The sequence below is a fragment of the Canis lupus genome, chromosome 16, assembly GCF_048164855.1.
Source record: "Canis lupus baileyi chromosome 16, mCanLup2.hap1, whole genome shotgun sequence".
NCBI classification, from domain to species: Eukaryota; Metazoa; Chordata; class Mammalia; order Carnivora; family Canidae; genus Canis; species Canis lupus.
The window spans coordinates 53,870,524-53,885,968 of NC_132853.1; the positions used below are offsets into that span (position 1 = coordinate 53,870,524).

At 46.9% G+C, this 15,445-nt stretch overlaps 1 protein-coding gene across 12 annotated transcripts in view; it reads right to left on the bottom strand.

Moving 5' to 3' along the window:
* Positions 1–15,445, bottom strand: part of SLC39A11 (solute carrier family 39 member 11) — a 358,069-nt gene that overhangs the window by 134,110 nt on the left and 208,514 nt on the right. For all 12 annotated transcript variants that reach the window (XR_012009254.1, XR_012009253.1, XM_072781410.1 and 9 more), the window contains one exon: positions 3,447–3,617. Coding sequence is in view for 10 of the 12 variants with exons in the window: in XM_072781410.1 (XP_072637511.1) it covers positions 3,447–3,617 (171 nt within the window). In the remaining 2 variants the exon portion in view is untranslated. The remainder of the gene's footprint in view (positions 1–3,446; positions 3,618–15,445) is intronic.

The window sequence follows — 15,445 nt, forward strand, 5'->3', positions numbered from 1 at the left end:
CCCCACTCCGAATCTGTACACCCAGCTGCCTAATCAGCACCTCCACTTGGATGTCTGCCAACAACCAAGCCTCCCAGTGCAAAACTGGGTTCTTGAGATGCCCTTCTAAAACCTGCCCCCTCGGGGTCCTTCCCATCCCAGTGGGTGGCAACTCCATGCTCGCAGCCAGTCAGCCCTGAAACCCCGGGGTCCTCCCTGGTTCCCATCTTTGTCTCACAATCCCCCACTCTGGTCTGAGCTGCCCCTGTTCACAGACCGCATTCCTAGAGTGGCCTCTGCCCAATTTCCCGGTGGCCGCCCACACCCCTCCTGGGTCCAGTCTGAATTCAGCACCTAGAGAGAATCATATGCTTCTGTGTTCAAATCCCTGGGGTGGGCCCATCTCTCAGAGTAAGAAGGAAAGTCCTTACAATGCGTCTGAGTTCCACCTGGAGCAGGGCTGACCCCTCTGTCCTCACTTTGTGCCTTTCCCTCCCACTCACCCTGCTCCGGCCACACGGGACTCCTGGCTCCTCCTCATAGGTCCAGACATGCTCCTGCCTCAGGGCCCTTGCATTGGCTGCTCCCTCTGCCTGGAACATTCACTCTGCCCCAGAGAACTGGTTGTCTGACTCCAATGCTAGGTCTCAGTGAGACCCCCCTGGCCACTCTTTAAAATTACAATTCCTTTCTGTAACAACTTGGATCTCATCAGCCCTGCTGGACGTGTCCTTTTTTTATAGCACCAACCCCCTTGAACATAACATACAAGCCAATTGTTACTATTATGTTGTCTTTCTGCCCTGCTATAATGTTAAGGATAGGAGGCCAGGGATCTTGGTCTGTTTTATGACTGATATAACTCAAGTACCTACAACTCATTATTAAAATGCAATTAATTTTTTAAAAAGGCAAGACTAGGGAAGAAATTTCCCTTTGAACTTCTCGAATCCAGACAAGCCAGGTCACGGGCCGTTACACTGGGCTTCTGATGAAGCCGACTCAGTTGGGGTTCCTATGGGCCACTCAATCCTCATTTCAAAAGACGCTTCCACATTCACCATAATAGGGACATGGGGTGACCATGAACTTGGGAAAGCCAACGATCCAGAAGAAAGTCTATTGTCAAGCCAAAAGTAACCTTTGAATCTGTGCTGATTGGGAATCATCAAATCATCCCATACACCTTCCTGCTAACACTTTTGTTTCCGGTCCTAATCTGAGCTCTCCCTGAGGTCAATAAACATTGAAAGATGTGAACTCTGACCCTCCCCAACCTTCTGTCAGAATGAGCCAGGAAAGAGTCCCAGCTGAGCACACGGGAACACAGAAGGGCAGTGGCAGGTGAGAGATAGGAAGACCTCCACCAGAGGAAAGCATATTCCCGGCTTTTCAAAGCCCAGTGCAATGAAATCTGGGTTTAAGAGCACTTTTGCATTCTTCAGGGAGACAGGGAATCCCCACGGGACACCTTGAACCAGTATAGTTGTCTTATTTGACTGTCGACCCACTGGACACATCTTTATTCATTCTCAACTGCTCAGAGAAGGAGCCTTGAGTGGCAGAAAGAAAGCTACTATTACAACTGAAAAGATAAGAACCTTCTCTTCTCTACTGATGAGCATTTCCACAGGTTGAAGGTGACTATGGAGGTTTTTCAAACTGCCCTCTGCCAAGCCCTTGGTCTTCCAAGCTTGCTAAGATTCTGAGGCTGACTGTGGCCAGAACCACCTGCCAGGGAAAAGCCGTTTTGGTCACCTTTGTGCATTGGGGTCCCACATAAGACTTCAAGGAATACTGAACAGCAAGCTATAGAAACACCAAGGAGTTTTCCCATGGCCCAAAAGGAAAGAGCCAAGAGGGAAATGAGAGAAATATGCTGAAGAAAAATTGGGGAGCAAACCAGCCTACACAATCAGATGATAGAAATTCCTAAGACCAGGATAGAAATAATAAGGACAGAGCTTCCCATCGAGCGGAAGACCTGAGCTTTAAAATTGACTGGAAACAGAGGGCCAGGGTGGCTCAGTTGGTTGGGCAGCTGGCTCTTGATTTCGGCTCAGGTCATGATCCTGGGGTCCTAGAATCAAGCCCCATGTCGGGCTCCACACCCAGTGTGGAGTCTGCTTGTCTCTCTATCTCTACTCCTTCTCCTGCTCATGCACATGCTTGCTCTCTCGCTCTCAAATAAGTAAGTGAACAAAATCTTTAGAAAAAAAAAACTGATTGGAAACATAGTGTTCTAGACAGATTGAGTATATATTGGAATCTATAACATATCAAAATTTTCATTCCTTAATAATGACCCCCTCCCCCAGCCAAAAAAAAAAAATCTTCATTGCATAAGTAGAAGAATATCCAGCTACCCAAGGAGGAATAAATTGGGTTTGGCCATGGCCTTCGTTCCCACAATATTGAAACCGGAGGGTAGTGGAGCAACATCTACACGAGCTTCGAAGAGAAGAACATGCCTCTAGCAAGCTTTCTCTGGTTGAGTCACTGCCCTGAAACAGGGTGACGAGCTGGCACTATGATATGCAAAGGGCTCGGATCATATATCACCCAGGGACACTCCCTCAAGGGAGGTTATTCCTAAAACTCAAGTTCTAGCGCAAACAATGATGGATCAGATAGCTGAAGAACTCAAGACTAGGAAGTCACAGCAGAAAGGAAGGACATGAGTGTTATTAATGCTAATAACCGCTACCATTTTCCAAATGCTCATGTGGCCTAAGTACTGCACCAAAATCTGTGTCTCTGTGTGTGCGTGCACGTGCTATAGCATCTTATTTAAGTATCAAAATAAATGCAATTCATTTTGCCAATAAAGTCCTGGTTATCTCAGTAGTAGCTTTATGCCCGTTTCACAGATGGGAAAAACAAGGCTCAAAGAGCTTGAGCAGCTTGTCCAGATATGCTAGCAAGTAAGTGGCAGAGCTGGAATTCCAAGATGTGACTCAAGGAGTTCCTGAGGTTCCCTCAATTTGTTGTTCTAAATAATATCTTTATTCTTTTTTATGCTTATCTGTGTTTTCTAGTTACTCTAAATGAAACACTATTTTTCAGTTAGAATGCCAACACATTTTGTTCAATTAAAATAAATCCAAAGATGCAAAGCAAACTACCGCAGCATGCTAAAAAAGGATTCCACTGGGCAAGGGTGTTCCAGACAGGTGCTCCGCAGGAAGAAGGCAGGTAAGGCAACCAACCACCTGTGCCAAACTCTACGGAGCTCACTATTTTAAAAGAGCATTAAAGCAGAACCAGAGACATCCCACACTTATTATACGAGGTGCGCCCCACAGCAATGATGTGAGTTAAAAATGATGTCAAGAAAGATTTGCATTCTGTCCCTGAGCCTCCCCGCTGCAAAAAGGACCCAAGTCACGTTTGTCGGTGCCCCTCTTCTAGCCAGGCAGCGAGGCTGACAGAGTGACTCCCCCCTCAGGCAGGTGGCCGGACCTCACCTGGAATGTTGTGGATGGTGATGGCCAGGATGAGCAGTGCGATCCTCCTCCAGCTGCCGCTGTTGGGTTGCATCGGGGTCCCCCGCGGAGGCTCGGGGACTGCAGGGCCCTCGGGAAGGCTGGCGGCCACAGTCTTCTTCCTCTGATAGGCCTCGCCGTTCTCGCTCTTGTCTGAGCAAAGAGAGAGAGGGACAGGGAGAGTACTTTGAAACTGTGCACCCTGGTCCTTGGGCAGGTAGCAGCAGAAGAAGCTCCCCCGCCCCCCGCCCCGGGAACTGGTCTGCTTCCTACCTTCCTAATGGACCTTCTGTTCCTCTCCTCCTCCCTCCCTTCCTTTGCTTACTCATTCATTCGGCAAACACTCCCTGAACAGTGTTCAGTGCCCAATGTACAGGGACCAGAAAGGATTAAAAAAAAAAAAAAGATGAAAGTGGGGGCACCCTAGCAATGCTTACCAAGGAGAAGCGACACTGAGGAGTGGTTAGGAGCTCAGGTTCCGGAGCCCGGCAGCTGGGCTCACTCCTGACTCGTCCACTTATCAGCTGTGTGGTGCCCAACAAGCTGTTTACCCTCTCTGTGCCCTAGTTTCCTGAGTCATAAAATGGGATAATGACGGTACCTATCCCATAGGGGAGTGTAAGGATTAAATGAGAGGCCGCAGGCAAGCACTTAGCTGCTACTAAGTGCGCAGGTGTGGACAGTGGTGGCTGTCACACATCGTGGGTGACCCCGCTCTCCTGGTCAAGCCGCTTCATGGGGACCCATCCATATGCCAGGCCCAGCCAATCAGATTCCTTCCCCGGGGATGGGGGTGGGTACTGGAGTGGGGACAGGCCCGGTGATTCAAGTGTGGATGCTCAATCCAAAAGGTCATATACCAGCAGCCTGACGTTCCACGCAGGAAGGGCACAAGGAAGCATTGATGGGTGATAGACGGAAGCAGGTGTACCACCCAGATAGACACACAGACAGATGGACAAATGGCAGCCTGGGTGTCACAGGACATTCTGACCCTCACAGGCTGACTAAGGTACCCAGCCATGATTTCATGAGTTAACTGGCTAACCAGGCAACCCTCCTTGCAAACCTTCCCCTTGGAGGATATATTTGAAGGGTGTCGTTTCATAAGCCCAGGTTATGCCAACTACCCACGGTCTTCTCCTGGGTCATTTGCTCATTCCTAACGGAGGCAAATCGCCTGGGTCTGAGGCCAAGCACCCAGACTGTGGTGATGCTCAGCATGGGATGCAACGGTGGCTTCCTGGAAGAGCAGAGTCTTGAGCAAATTGCAGAAATGAGGTGGCACGAATGGAAAGGAAAGTCTCTCCACCACGAGTGAGTATAAGAATCCGCAAGTCATAACTCAGAGGTCACAGACAGGACACATGAATGTGTTTTTAGGATCCCCATCCTGAGTAAGGCACCCATTCATCCCAGTTCGGGCCCACCATCCTGGGGGGATTACGCGTGTCCCTTTTCACTCTCAAAGTGCCCTGGTTTGGAAAATAAACAATGTGGCTCCCCCGGCTGTGGGAAACAGCAGAAGCTTGACAGATGCTCTGCTGTGTCGGGAGACACAGTTGCTGAACTGTGGCGGTTCTGCTTCCCTTCTCCATACATTTTCCACTAGCAGAAGAATTCTCATCTCTAAGCTGGAAGTTGCAGAAAATTTTTTCCCAAAGTCAAATTAAGAAACAACAGGCAACTGTAAGGACCCTGCTGGCCCTGACCAGGGGCCTCTGGAGGTGCCTCTCCTTACTTCTTTGGCGAAAGGCAAGGTAGGGGTGCTCACCCTCTCAGATGCTTTGGTTAAAGACCAGTCTCTCGGGACATCTGGGTGGCTCAGTGGTTGAGCGCCTGCCTTCAGCTCAGGGCATGATCCCAGGGTCCTGGGATCGAGTCCCACATTGGGCTCCACGCAGGGAGCCTGCTTCTCCCTCTGCCTGTGTCTCTGCCTCTCTCTGTGTGTCTCTCATGAATAAATAAATAAAACCTTTTAAAAAAAAAAAAAGCAAGACCAGTCTCTCCCTATGCAAACTTGATCCGGTCTTTTTTGCCCTTTTAAGATGAACCCGTCAAAGTGAACACTACTTTATATTTCCAAGACAGGGAAAAAAAAAAAAAAAGCAAAAACAAACAAACCAAAAAAAACCCACTTCTTTTGAAAATCATTTTGTCTTTGTTCACTCAAATCCAACAGGTAAGCGTGAAGAGGAAGCAAGTGCCAAAGGGCAGGTTGACTCAGGCTGCCCCAGATCCCAACCTGTTCTCTCTCATGACAGCTGAATCTCAGTCCCCAGAGAGAGAAGGCACCTCCTACGGATCCCCCCAAATGCAGGAATGACAGCTGCCCCCAAGTGTCAGAGGCCACAGCTCCCATAACTGGCCTCTGGGGACACTGATGTCTCAGCTGCAAGGCGATTCCTCCCAGACACTATTTGCACAGGATGAAGCTAAACACTCCTTGTGCAGTCTCCACACCAAGTGTGTTCGTGTGTGTGGACACACACAAGCACGGGATTGTTCACCTGGCACCCCACATATCACACAGCCGTCGTGCACGTTTGCACACGTGTTTCTCGACACCCACGGGGGGAGTTTTTTTACACCTTTTAAGCTGACAATACTCGATGACTCAGGCTGCAGAGGCTGGTCAGAAAACTGAAGTACACATCTGGGACCTCGAATCCATAAAAGCGCAAGCAAAGCAGGCCCGAGCGACACCCAGGAACTAAGGCATGGGGTGGCGGAGGGTGCTCGCCTTCTTCCTGGGCCAGTCGGAAAACACCACCAATTCCTTGGGCTTCCTTTGAGGGCACAGACCTGACCTACCTCTCCAGTGGGAGTTGATGGGGTCGGGGGTGGGGAGGCCACTCTTCCCTTTGGGATTTTACAATTTAAAAGAGAAGAGACAGGGATGATATGAATAATTCCTTTCAATCTAAGGGCAGAAATGTAGACTCTCCGACAATCTCTGAATTTTGTCAGGGTCACAGAAGGATTGGACTCTGAATCTCCTGCAAATAATGCACAGTGAGCAACGGAGATGGGGGCACCATTAGGGAATTCCGGCGGCATACTAGTGTTTAATAGGAACGATCGAGAAGCAGAAAGAGCTGTTAATGGAAGTAGAGCTGCACATTCCGCCTTGGGGCCCCAGCGTGTGAAAGCTGCTGTTGGTGCCTCCCCTAGTGGGACATGGGCACAGGAGGGGGGCGGTGAACACCTGACACGCTTGTTGAAAGCAAATAAGCCACCATTTGGTAACAGCCTCTAATGAGCCTGCAATGAGGAAAATTAGTCCAAATAAATCACTACAGAGACTACGGATGCCTCCTGAGCAATGAATCTTCTCACCTCTCCTGGCAAGGCAGGTCCAACCACTGCACACCAAGAGTAGAACACCAGCGCTGTGGGCAAAGGATGACCACCTCGTGGAGGCAACTGCCAAGCCCGGGAGGGGGCGATGGGGTGTGCCAGAGTGACAAGAACCTGTGAGATGTGTTGAGAGGGGAAAGGTCTGGACACTCAAAGCAAGAGTTGGCAAAGAGGAAGGACATTTAGAGATGGAACAGCCCATGTCGGTTCAGAAACGCAAAATGGCATCAGTGACATCCAACTAAGCCCTGGTACTAAGAACTTTTCCTCAATCCTTCGGAAGGCCCCAAAAAGGAGGAGCTTAAAGAGCTGAGAGGTGGAGATAACTGGTCCCAGCCCCACATCACCTGTCCTAGATGGATTCAGGAGCCAAGCCAGGTCTTTGACTCTAGAAGAGACCTCTTAACCAAGGTCCTGGTGTTGACTAGGGGGCAGAGGGGTAGAGCGGTGATCTGCCACGGTGATCTGAAGGGTGGTGAGAGTAGTCACTGCCATGATATTTGGGGGCTTGAAATCCCAGATGTTTAGCTTGGAAATGTTCAGGGTGCAGAGAGGGTCTCATGAGCTTGCATCCCATGACCCCAGAGGTGGGAAAGGCCCAGTGGAAATCTCCTGTCCACAGTCATTACCATTCATAGACAACCTGAAAAGGATGCACGGAAACAGTGTTTCATAATAATAGCTCTACTATTTCCAAGTGTAAAGCAGCTGTAAGTAGAAAATAGTTATTAACATCAAGCAAGGAACACGGGGTTTACAATTCTTTCAGGAAAGTAGAAGAAAAGACTTCAAAGCTCCCCATTATCAAAGGAGTTTTTTTTTTTTTTTTTTTAAATTTAGGCTCCAGCATCTAAGAATCTACACAAAGAAGGGACCCACTGCTGGGGCCAGCTGGTTGTCCCCCAGTTTCATCTTTCCTGGGGAGGCACAGCACTGCTGCATTTGAGAAGGACCGGAGGGGAACAAACAGACCCATCGGAGGCTCCCTCTTCCCGCTGAATCACAGGGTGAACTTATGTGACACATTCACACAATCATGCGTGTGATTCTCATCCCAACACATCGTATCATAGAGCAAAGCCACCCCTGGTCTGGCGGGCACAATCTAGGCTACCATCGTGAACCCTGTTGCCTTGGGGAGGCCCTGTCCCCTTCAGGGTTTGACCTTCTCTCCAGTGAAGCAAAAAGTGCTGACATCTCTAGATCAGTGACTCTAAATAAACCATTTTGAGTCAGCAACTGCTTTTGAAAGTAAGGTGGAAGCTATGATCCTCTCTCCAGAAAAAAAAAAAAAGAAAAGAAAAGAAAAAGAAAAAGAAAAGAAAACAATACGGGGCACCTGGGTTTCTCAGTGGTTGAGCATCTAGATGCCTTTGGTTCAGGGTGTGGTCCTGGAGTCTTAGGATTGAGTCCCACATCGGGCTCCCTGAATGGAACCTGCTTCTCCCTCTGCCTGTGTCTCTGCCTCTCTTTCTGTATCTCTCATGAATAAATAAATAAAATCTTTTTAAAAAAATTACGACTTTGAAAAAATTTTTGAATCCTTCTGGCTTCAAGGACTTCAGACCAAGAACATCATGCAAGACAAACGCTACATTAACCCTTGTTTTCATAACCCATGGGCCTGGTCCCTGCAGGGACACAGGATGTTTGCTGTTCGTCTGATGATGTAACCGGCCAAATCTAATAGGGCCCAATGAAGGAACCTCCGCCCCCAGTGAATGCGGCAACACTAATTAACAGATCACCAGCCATGAGAGCTTTAAAAACATCCCCAAGACATCAATGGAAATGATTTGGTTGGATTAGCACAAATGGGCAAATCCTCCTCTGCTGAGCACAGAAAACTTCAAACCTCTGGAGAAGTGTCTTCTTTCTAAACTCCATTTACAAAACACAAAATGAAGAGTAGTCAGTGTTACATATTTACGATGTACTATACATGCACAAACAAGATCAAAAGCAGGGAGAGGGGAGAATTTAACTATATTTTTTCTTTCTTCTGGTTTCCCAGAGAATCACTGATTTGCGGGAAGAAATTCAATTATTGTCACGAGTGTGACAGTGCTTGTGAAGAATCTGGTTCTGTTTCTTTAATCATTTCTGGGATTAGCATGACTTCCTTTACGTAATTAATGCCGAATGTGAACATGAAATAATGACTCGACATGGGTTAGCATCAACCGTGGCACATAGAGGAGTCAAGGACCATGGAGGCCCTTCCTGACAGTCTGAAAATTTAAGAAGGAGCCAGGTGGTTCTCCCAGTCTTGACAGATGACCTTTCAGCTCAAAGACATCCAGAACTAAAGGCTATGACTATTTCTAAACCTATCCACACTCATCCATACTTTTATAAAGTGGTAGACGTAACTGGATTAAAGAAAAAGTCCCCAATATCCTCACCACACTGGCTGTCATTTGTTCCTACCCCTTGTCCAGTTCATGCACATTCATGTTTTGCATATTTGCAGTCAGTGCAAATGGTGAAGAGAATAGATGGAGGATTGCACTGCCTGCCATGGGATGTGGCTCTGTTAACCATGAGATCAGGGCTCTGCCAACCACAGGATGTGGCTCTGTCAACCATGAGATCAGGGCTCTGCCAACCACAGGAAGTGGCTCTGTCAACCACAGGATATGGCTCTGTCAACCATGGGATCAGGGCTCTGCCAACCATAGGATGTGGCTCTGTTAACCATGAGATCAGGGCTCTGCCAACCACAGGATGTGGCTCTGTCAACCACAGGATATGGCTCTATCAACCATGGGATCAGGGCTCTGCCAACCACAGGATGTGGCTCTGTTAACCATGAAATCATGGCTCTGCCAACCACAGGATGTGGCTCTGTCAACCATGGGATCAGGGATCTGCCAACCATAGGATTGTGGCTCTGTCAATCATTAGCCATAAGGCTTCAGGGGGATGCTGTCTCTGTGTCTCAGTGCTTTTGTGTTAAAATGGGTTTAATACTCCTAACTTCTTAGTAAGGTTTCTATGAGAACTAAAATGTGGGTAAAGTGCTTGGCATAGTGCCTGGCACATAAAAAGCACGGTTCATGTCAGCGATTCCTATTGATTACACATCTTAACGTACAGTTTCATATTCTACTTCTTTCACTTAAAACTAGAAATATTTCCTACATATCTCAGCCTCTGTGACTCTAGTGTTTAAAGCCTTGAGGGAATTTTGCTTAGTTCTGAGCCCATCGTTTGCAAAACCATCTCTTTCTATGCAAGTTTGAATGGCCACTCTTACCCAGATGCTAAAAGAGGCAGTGCCCCCGTCTTGCCACACGGGGGCAAACTCCTTCTGCTCCCTCCCGCCCAGAATGGGCACCGGCCCAGGGAAAGTAACTTCTTGACCGCAGGCGCTCACTGTTTTATGGCTTCATGATTTATATATACCATGGAAGCATAGGGCTGACCTATCCCAGGAAACACCCCAGCATGTGAGGAAGGGTTCCTATCGCAGACAGGGAATCTTAGTGCAATGATCGTTGAATCTTGCACGTGGCCAACAACTGGTTAGCTAACATTGAGCTGAGGTGGAGCTGTACGGCAGGTGCATTTTACAAATGGCAAATGCAGGGATATGCCTTTGAAGATAACCATGAAAATCCTCTTCATGTATCCATCGCCCTCTTTCTCCTCTCCACTATCTTTTCAAAGTGATTTAGGCTTCGAGTTCCCAGAAAGAGAGCGGTGTTTGTTGCAATGGTAAAGCAAATTTAATGCTTGGCTTTTGATGTTCTGGGGGAGGGGCAAGTCTTGGTGGTTTAAGGGAGAAAAAGGATGTTCAAGGGGTTAATCTTGACTCTTCAACATTTGTTTTTGCCTCAAATGCCATCTTTAGAACCCATTGGGCACTTGAGACATGACTCAGCTGTGAGGAACTGGGAAGGTTTGGGTGCTGGAGGCTTGCGATGGAACATGGTCTCTCTTTTGATGGAAATAGGATAGCCAAGATGATGCCCCTGGGAGAAGTTCCCTAGCTTTCCTGAGCCCCCATAAGGCTACTCATCCACGAGTGTCCTTAGATTCTCCAGAAGCCCTTGGAAACGCCAGCATATATGCCGCGAATGTGAAGTCCCTGCATAAAGCCAGCAGTATGCCATTCATTTAAATGGGTGGCTTAGTCTTTTAAGCATCTGCCTTCAGGTCAAGTCACGATCCCAGGGTCCTGGGATCAAGCCCCAAATCGGAGTCCCTCCTCAGCAGTGAGTTTGCTTCTCCTTCTGCCTCAGCCCCTCCCCCTGTTGCCCATTTAAGAAGTTTGATGGGCTTCAGTAGTCAAGGCAGGGCTGGCCAGCCATTAGACCCACCTCACCATGGGCAGGTGCTCCAAATACCATACTCTTGCCAGTAACCTCATTCTGACTACAAATATGATTGCATGTCAAGGCAACCTTGGAAACCCTAAAAATAAACAGAAGAAAATTTAAATCACACGTGATCGCATCACTATATATAATATATTATATATATATATATATATATATGAGTTTGGTGCATTGTTTTCCATGTTTTTTTAAAAGATTTATTTATGTATTTGACAGAGAGAGAGCACAAGCAGGGGGAGTGGCAGGAAGAGGGAGAGGGAGAAGCAGGCGCCCCTCGGAGTAGGGACTTGATCCCAGGACCCCAGGATCATGACCTGAGCGGAAGGCAGATAGATGCTTTACCGGGTGAGCCACCCAGGCGCCCCCTTCCATGCTTTTTCATATGGTTTTACGTAACGGAGATATCATATGATACAACTGGAGACTGCTTTTTGTGCTCACTAAATATAACATAAGCATTTCTCCCCTGTGATTGAAAACTCTTACAGGCATTTCAAGCAATACAAATTATTATTTGCATTCCCATACTGTTGGGCATTTAGGCTATTTCTAATTTTATTTCTATAAATATCACTGCAAAATCTTTCACCTGTATAAACAATCAGGAATTTGAACAAAATTCCCAGAAGTGGAAGTGTTGATCAGAGGGCTGTGATACATTTGGCTAATTAATTTCCAGAAAGGCCATGCCATTTACGCTCCAGTGAGTAGAGTTTACAAGTTATCATCACAGCATTTCTTCGTCGGCATGGGTATTTCTCATTTAAAAATAAATATACTCTCTTACAAAGGAAATGACATTTCCCTTAGTTTGTATTTCTTTGGCTACAGGTGAGGTTGAACATTTTTAAGGATTTTAGGCATATTTCTTTCCTCTTTTGTGAAAGGTCTTAAGTCCAAACAAGGCCTTTTTAATGATACATGATTAGTTAATTCCTTACAGACATGAGTTATTTTCCTGTGATCCACTTCTGCTTGTCGACGGCCAATGAGAGCAGCAGGTGTTTTCGCACGCCAGACTGATATATCCACCTGGCCAACTTGGGGCTCTAGCCTCCATTTTTTTTTTCTTAAGATTTGTTTTTTAAATGATAGAGAGAGAGAGAGAGAGAGAGATAATGCAAGCATGAACAGGGGAAAGTGCAGAAGGAAAGGGAGAGAGAGAGAATCCTCTAAGCAGACTCCCTAAGCCTGATGCAGGGCTTGATCCCACAACCCTTAGATCATGACCTGAGCCGAAACCAAGAACTGGCTGCTTAACCCACTGAGCCACCCAGGCACCCCTCTAGTCTGCATTTTTAAAAGTTCCTCTATCATTTCTCAAGACAGCATAGTGCCTATATAAAAAAAAGGGGGGGTGCGGGGAGGTCATTTCCTTCGTTTCTGCTCTTAGCTTGTATGGTCCTGAAAGCTACTTTTCTCTCAAAATGAAACACCACTTTTTTCTAAAGCAGGGTATGTGAGAGCTTCTCTTACTTCCCTCATCTTCTTTCTATCTAACGACCCCGGGATTCTTGTGAGCAACACTGCAGTTCTGCAAACATTCTATATGAGGCTGTACAAACTGACCACACTCTACTCTGGAAGCAGCCACACGCTGAGTGCAAAACTGTCCAAGGAGGCATTGCACGGGTCGGGTGTAATCCAGGGCAGGAAAAGATTCTAATGGAGATGAAGGAAAGCTCATGGAAAGATAACTGAAGCATTTATTAGGCTCAGTTACTAATCTCTGAGCAGAGAAGCATCTGGAGTTTAAGAAATATGATGCAAAACTTATTTACAATCTCTGATAAATGGAGACAGCTCTTCTAGTTACATTCTAAAGATCCCGAGCCACACAGTTATCAGAGGGATAAATGCTGCCTGGGTCAGGTGGCTGGTTTGATTATCTTGTCTTTTCAGTCCATCGTTCCCGGGCACTGAAAGTAATCCACGCCTCACCTACGATGCTTACAATTAAGCAAGCTACTGCTTGGCGACAACACAGACACAAACAGATCTGTGTAATTGGTAAAAATTAAATGTACATCAGAAGAAGAGATGGGTTCACTCTTAGCGAAAAGATTTCTCATCTATTAAGCAAACCACTCACTAAAACATGGCTTGTTCCAAATATCTAAAAGGAATAATTTCTACTCTTGGTCAAGGGAGCCAAAATCTCTAATAAGATTAAAACATCCACCTACCAGGTCAGCGCTTCTGCTTTGAAGGCACAACCAACCCATTAATCAACATGAACTCATTCCTGGTAAATTGACTGTGGTCTAAAAATAAATCCCAAGTGGGCTCCAGAGCCCTCTCTCTGGCTTTCAGCCCACCCTGCATCATGTGTGTGCTTAGCACAAATGCCCCCGTGGGAAAGAGATCATGATAGCTTTGGGGGAGTCACCAGAGAAAGATATTTGCTGCAAAAAAAAAAAAAAAAAAAAAGTCCCAGCATGGTCATCAGGGCATTCTGGAGAACACCAGTGCTCATCAGAGCTTTGCAAAGGACTCTCAGCCGACCACAGAAAGATGGGAGCCACACATTTCACTGAATGGTTGTCACTTATCAAATCAGGGAGGAGGCGTCCAGGAGAAGAGCACCCATTTCAGGGCTCATGTCCAACAGCCAATATTAACCTAATAGTTGTTGGGCTTACTTTCCCCCTTTGAGGTAATGCTGTTATATCATCCTCTCTAATTCTGAGGATGAAGATTACTACCCTAGACCACTGTATCTCCAAGTCGGAGGAAAAACCATCCATCACTGGGTCACGGTGGGAGATTATAAAACACCAACTCCTGGAGCCCATCCTGGAGCTCCTTGATCAGAACCTGTGGGAGGGGGGCCCGGGAATCTGCCATGTGCCCTCTCTCACCCTCACCCCCAAGGTGATTCTGATATAGATTGAATTTTGAAAATTAATGGTTTAGATCGCATAAGTACTACTTAATCCAGGTATACTTCCTCACTCTCTATATTTACGTCACTCCAAATATTACTGCCCAGTTAGATGTATCGAGGTAATACACAGGGATAGACTGGATCCTTAGTTCTATCTGCGGACCTAAGAATACATATGACTCTGCCAAACAGTGGGGAAGGCAAAGGAATTTAAGACTAGAAGGTGAAAAGTCATCATATTGTCTTGATAGAAAGCTTCATCTCCTTAACAAATGACAATCCTATTTTTGACAGGATATGGTCCGTTGTCATAAGGAAAGACAACCACCAGCCAAAGAATTGAGAGAAAAATTAATTCCCTAAAATCAAGGTACCTTCTCATCTTCCCTGGGTCTCTGTGGAGTCCCTGTAGGGTCATTGCAGGGTCTCTGTCGGGTCTATGCAGGGTCTATGTAAAGTCTATTAGGGTCTATGCAGGGTCTCTGTCGGTCCCTGTAGGGTCTATGCAGGGTCAATACAATGTCTCTGTGGGGACTATGTTGAGTCTATACAGGGCCTATGTAGGGTCTATGCAGGGTCTCTGTGGGGTCTATGCAGGGTCTGTATAGGGTCTCTGTAGAGTCTATGCAGGGTCTCTGTAGGGTCCATGCAGGGTCTAGAAGGGTCTCTGTGGGGTCTATGCATGATCTATGCAGCACCTCCATAGGGTCCCATAGGGTCTATGCAGGGTCTACACAGAATCTATGTCTATATAAATCCTCCGTCTTTTTATATCTCCAACTTCCTCTCTTGTCGTAGGATTTAGTCACCAGGAACCGAACCTGACCCTAACAAGGAATGCTGTCAGCTGCTATATCCAAGACAGCACACATGTGCCAGGGCTAAGAGCACTATAGTCCACAAACTACTAGAGGAAACAAAATCTTCCTCTTGCCACAGGCCATGCAACTGAATGGAAAACACAGTGCGAATCAAAGTTCCCGTGAGACTCACATTGCACAAACATTTCTGGTTTGAGGGACTTTCTTTCTTTTCAGGATACAAACAGTTGACCCTGGCATGCAGGGTAATCATGGGAGATAACAACATGGAAAGGAAAAGATAAGCATAAGTCTGAGGATTTATGGTTTGTTGTCTTTATTACAAGAAGGTCAGAGAGCCAAGACTTTATCTGGATGCTAGGGAGAATTTAAGTCCACGTCCATGTTCAACAGGGAGAGTCTATCAGGCACAGGCCTCAGTGAAGGGCAACAGAAGCCATGTCAATTAACCAGAAGTATAGGAGGAGGGGGACTCATGGAACCAACCGCAGAAGGCCACAGTATCCACCCTGGCACCCCAACAGAGCTAAGGGAGACCAGGACTCCTGCTCCACCAAAATGCCACCACAT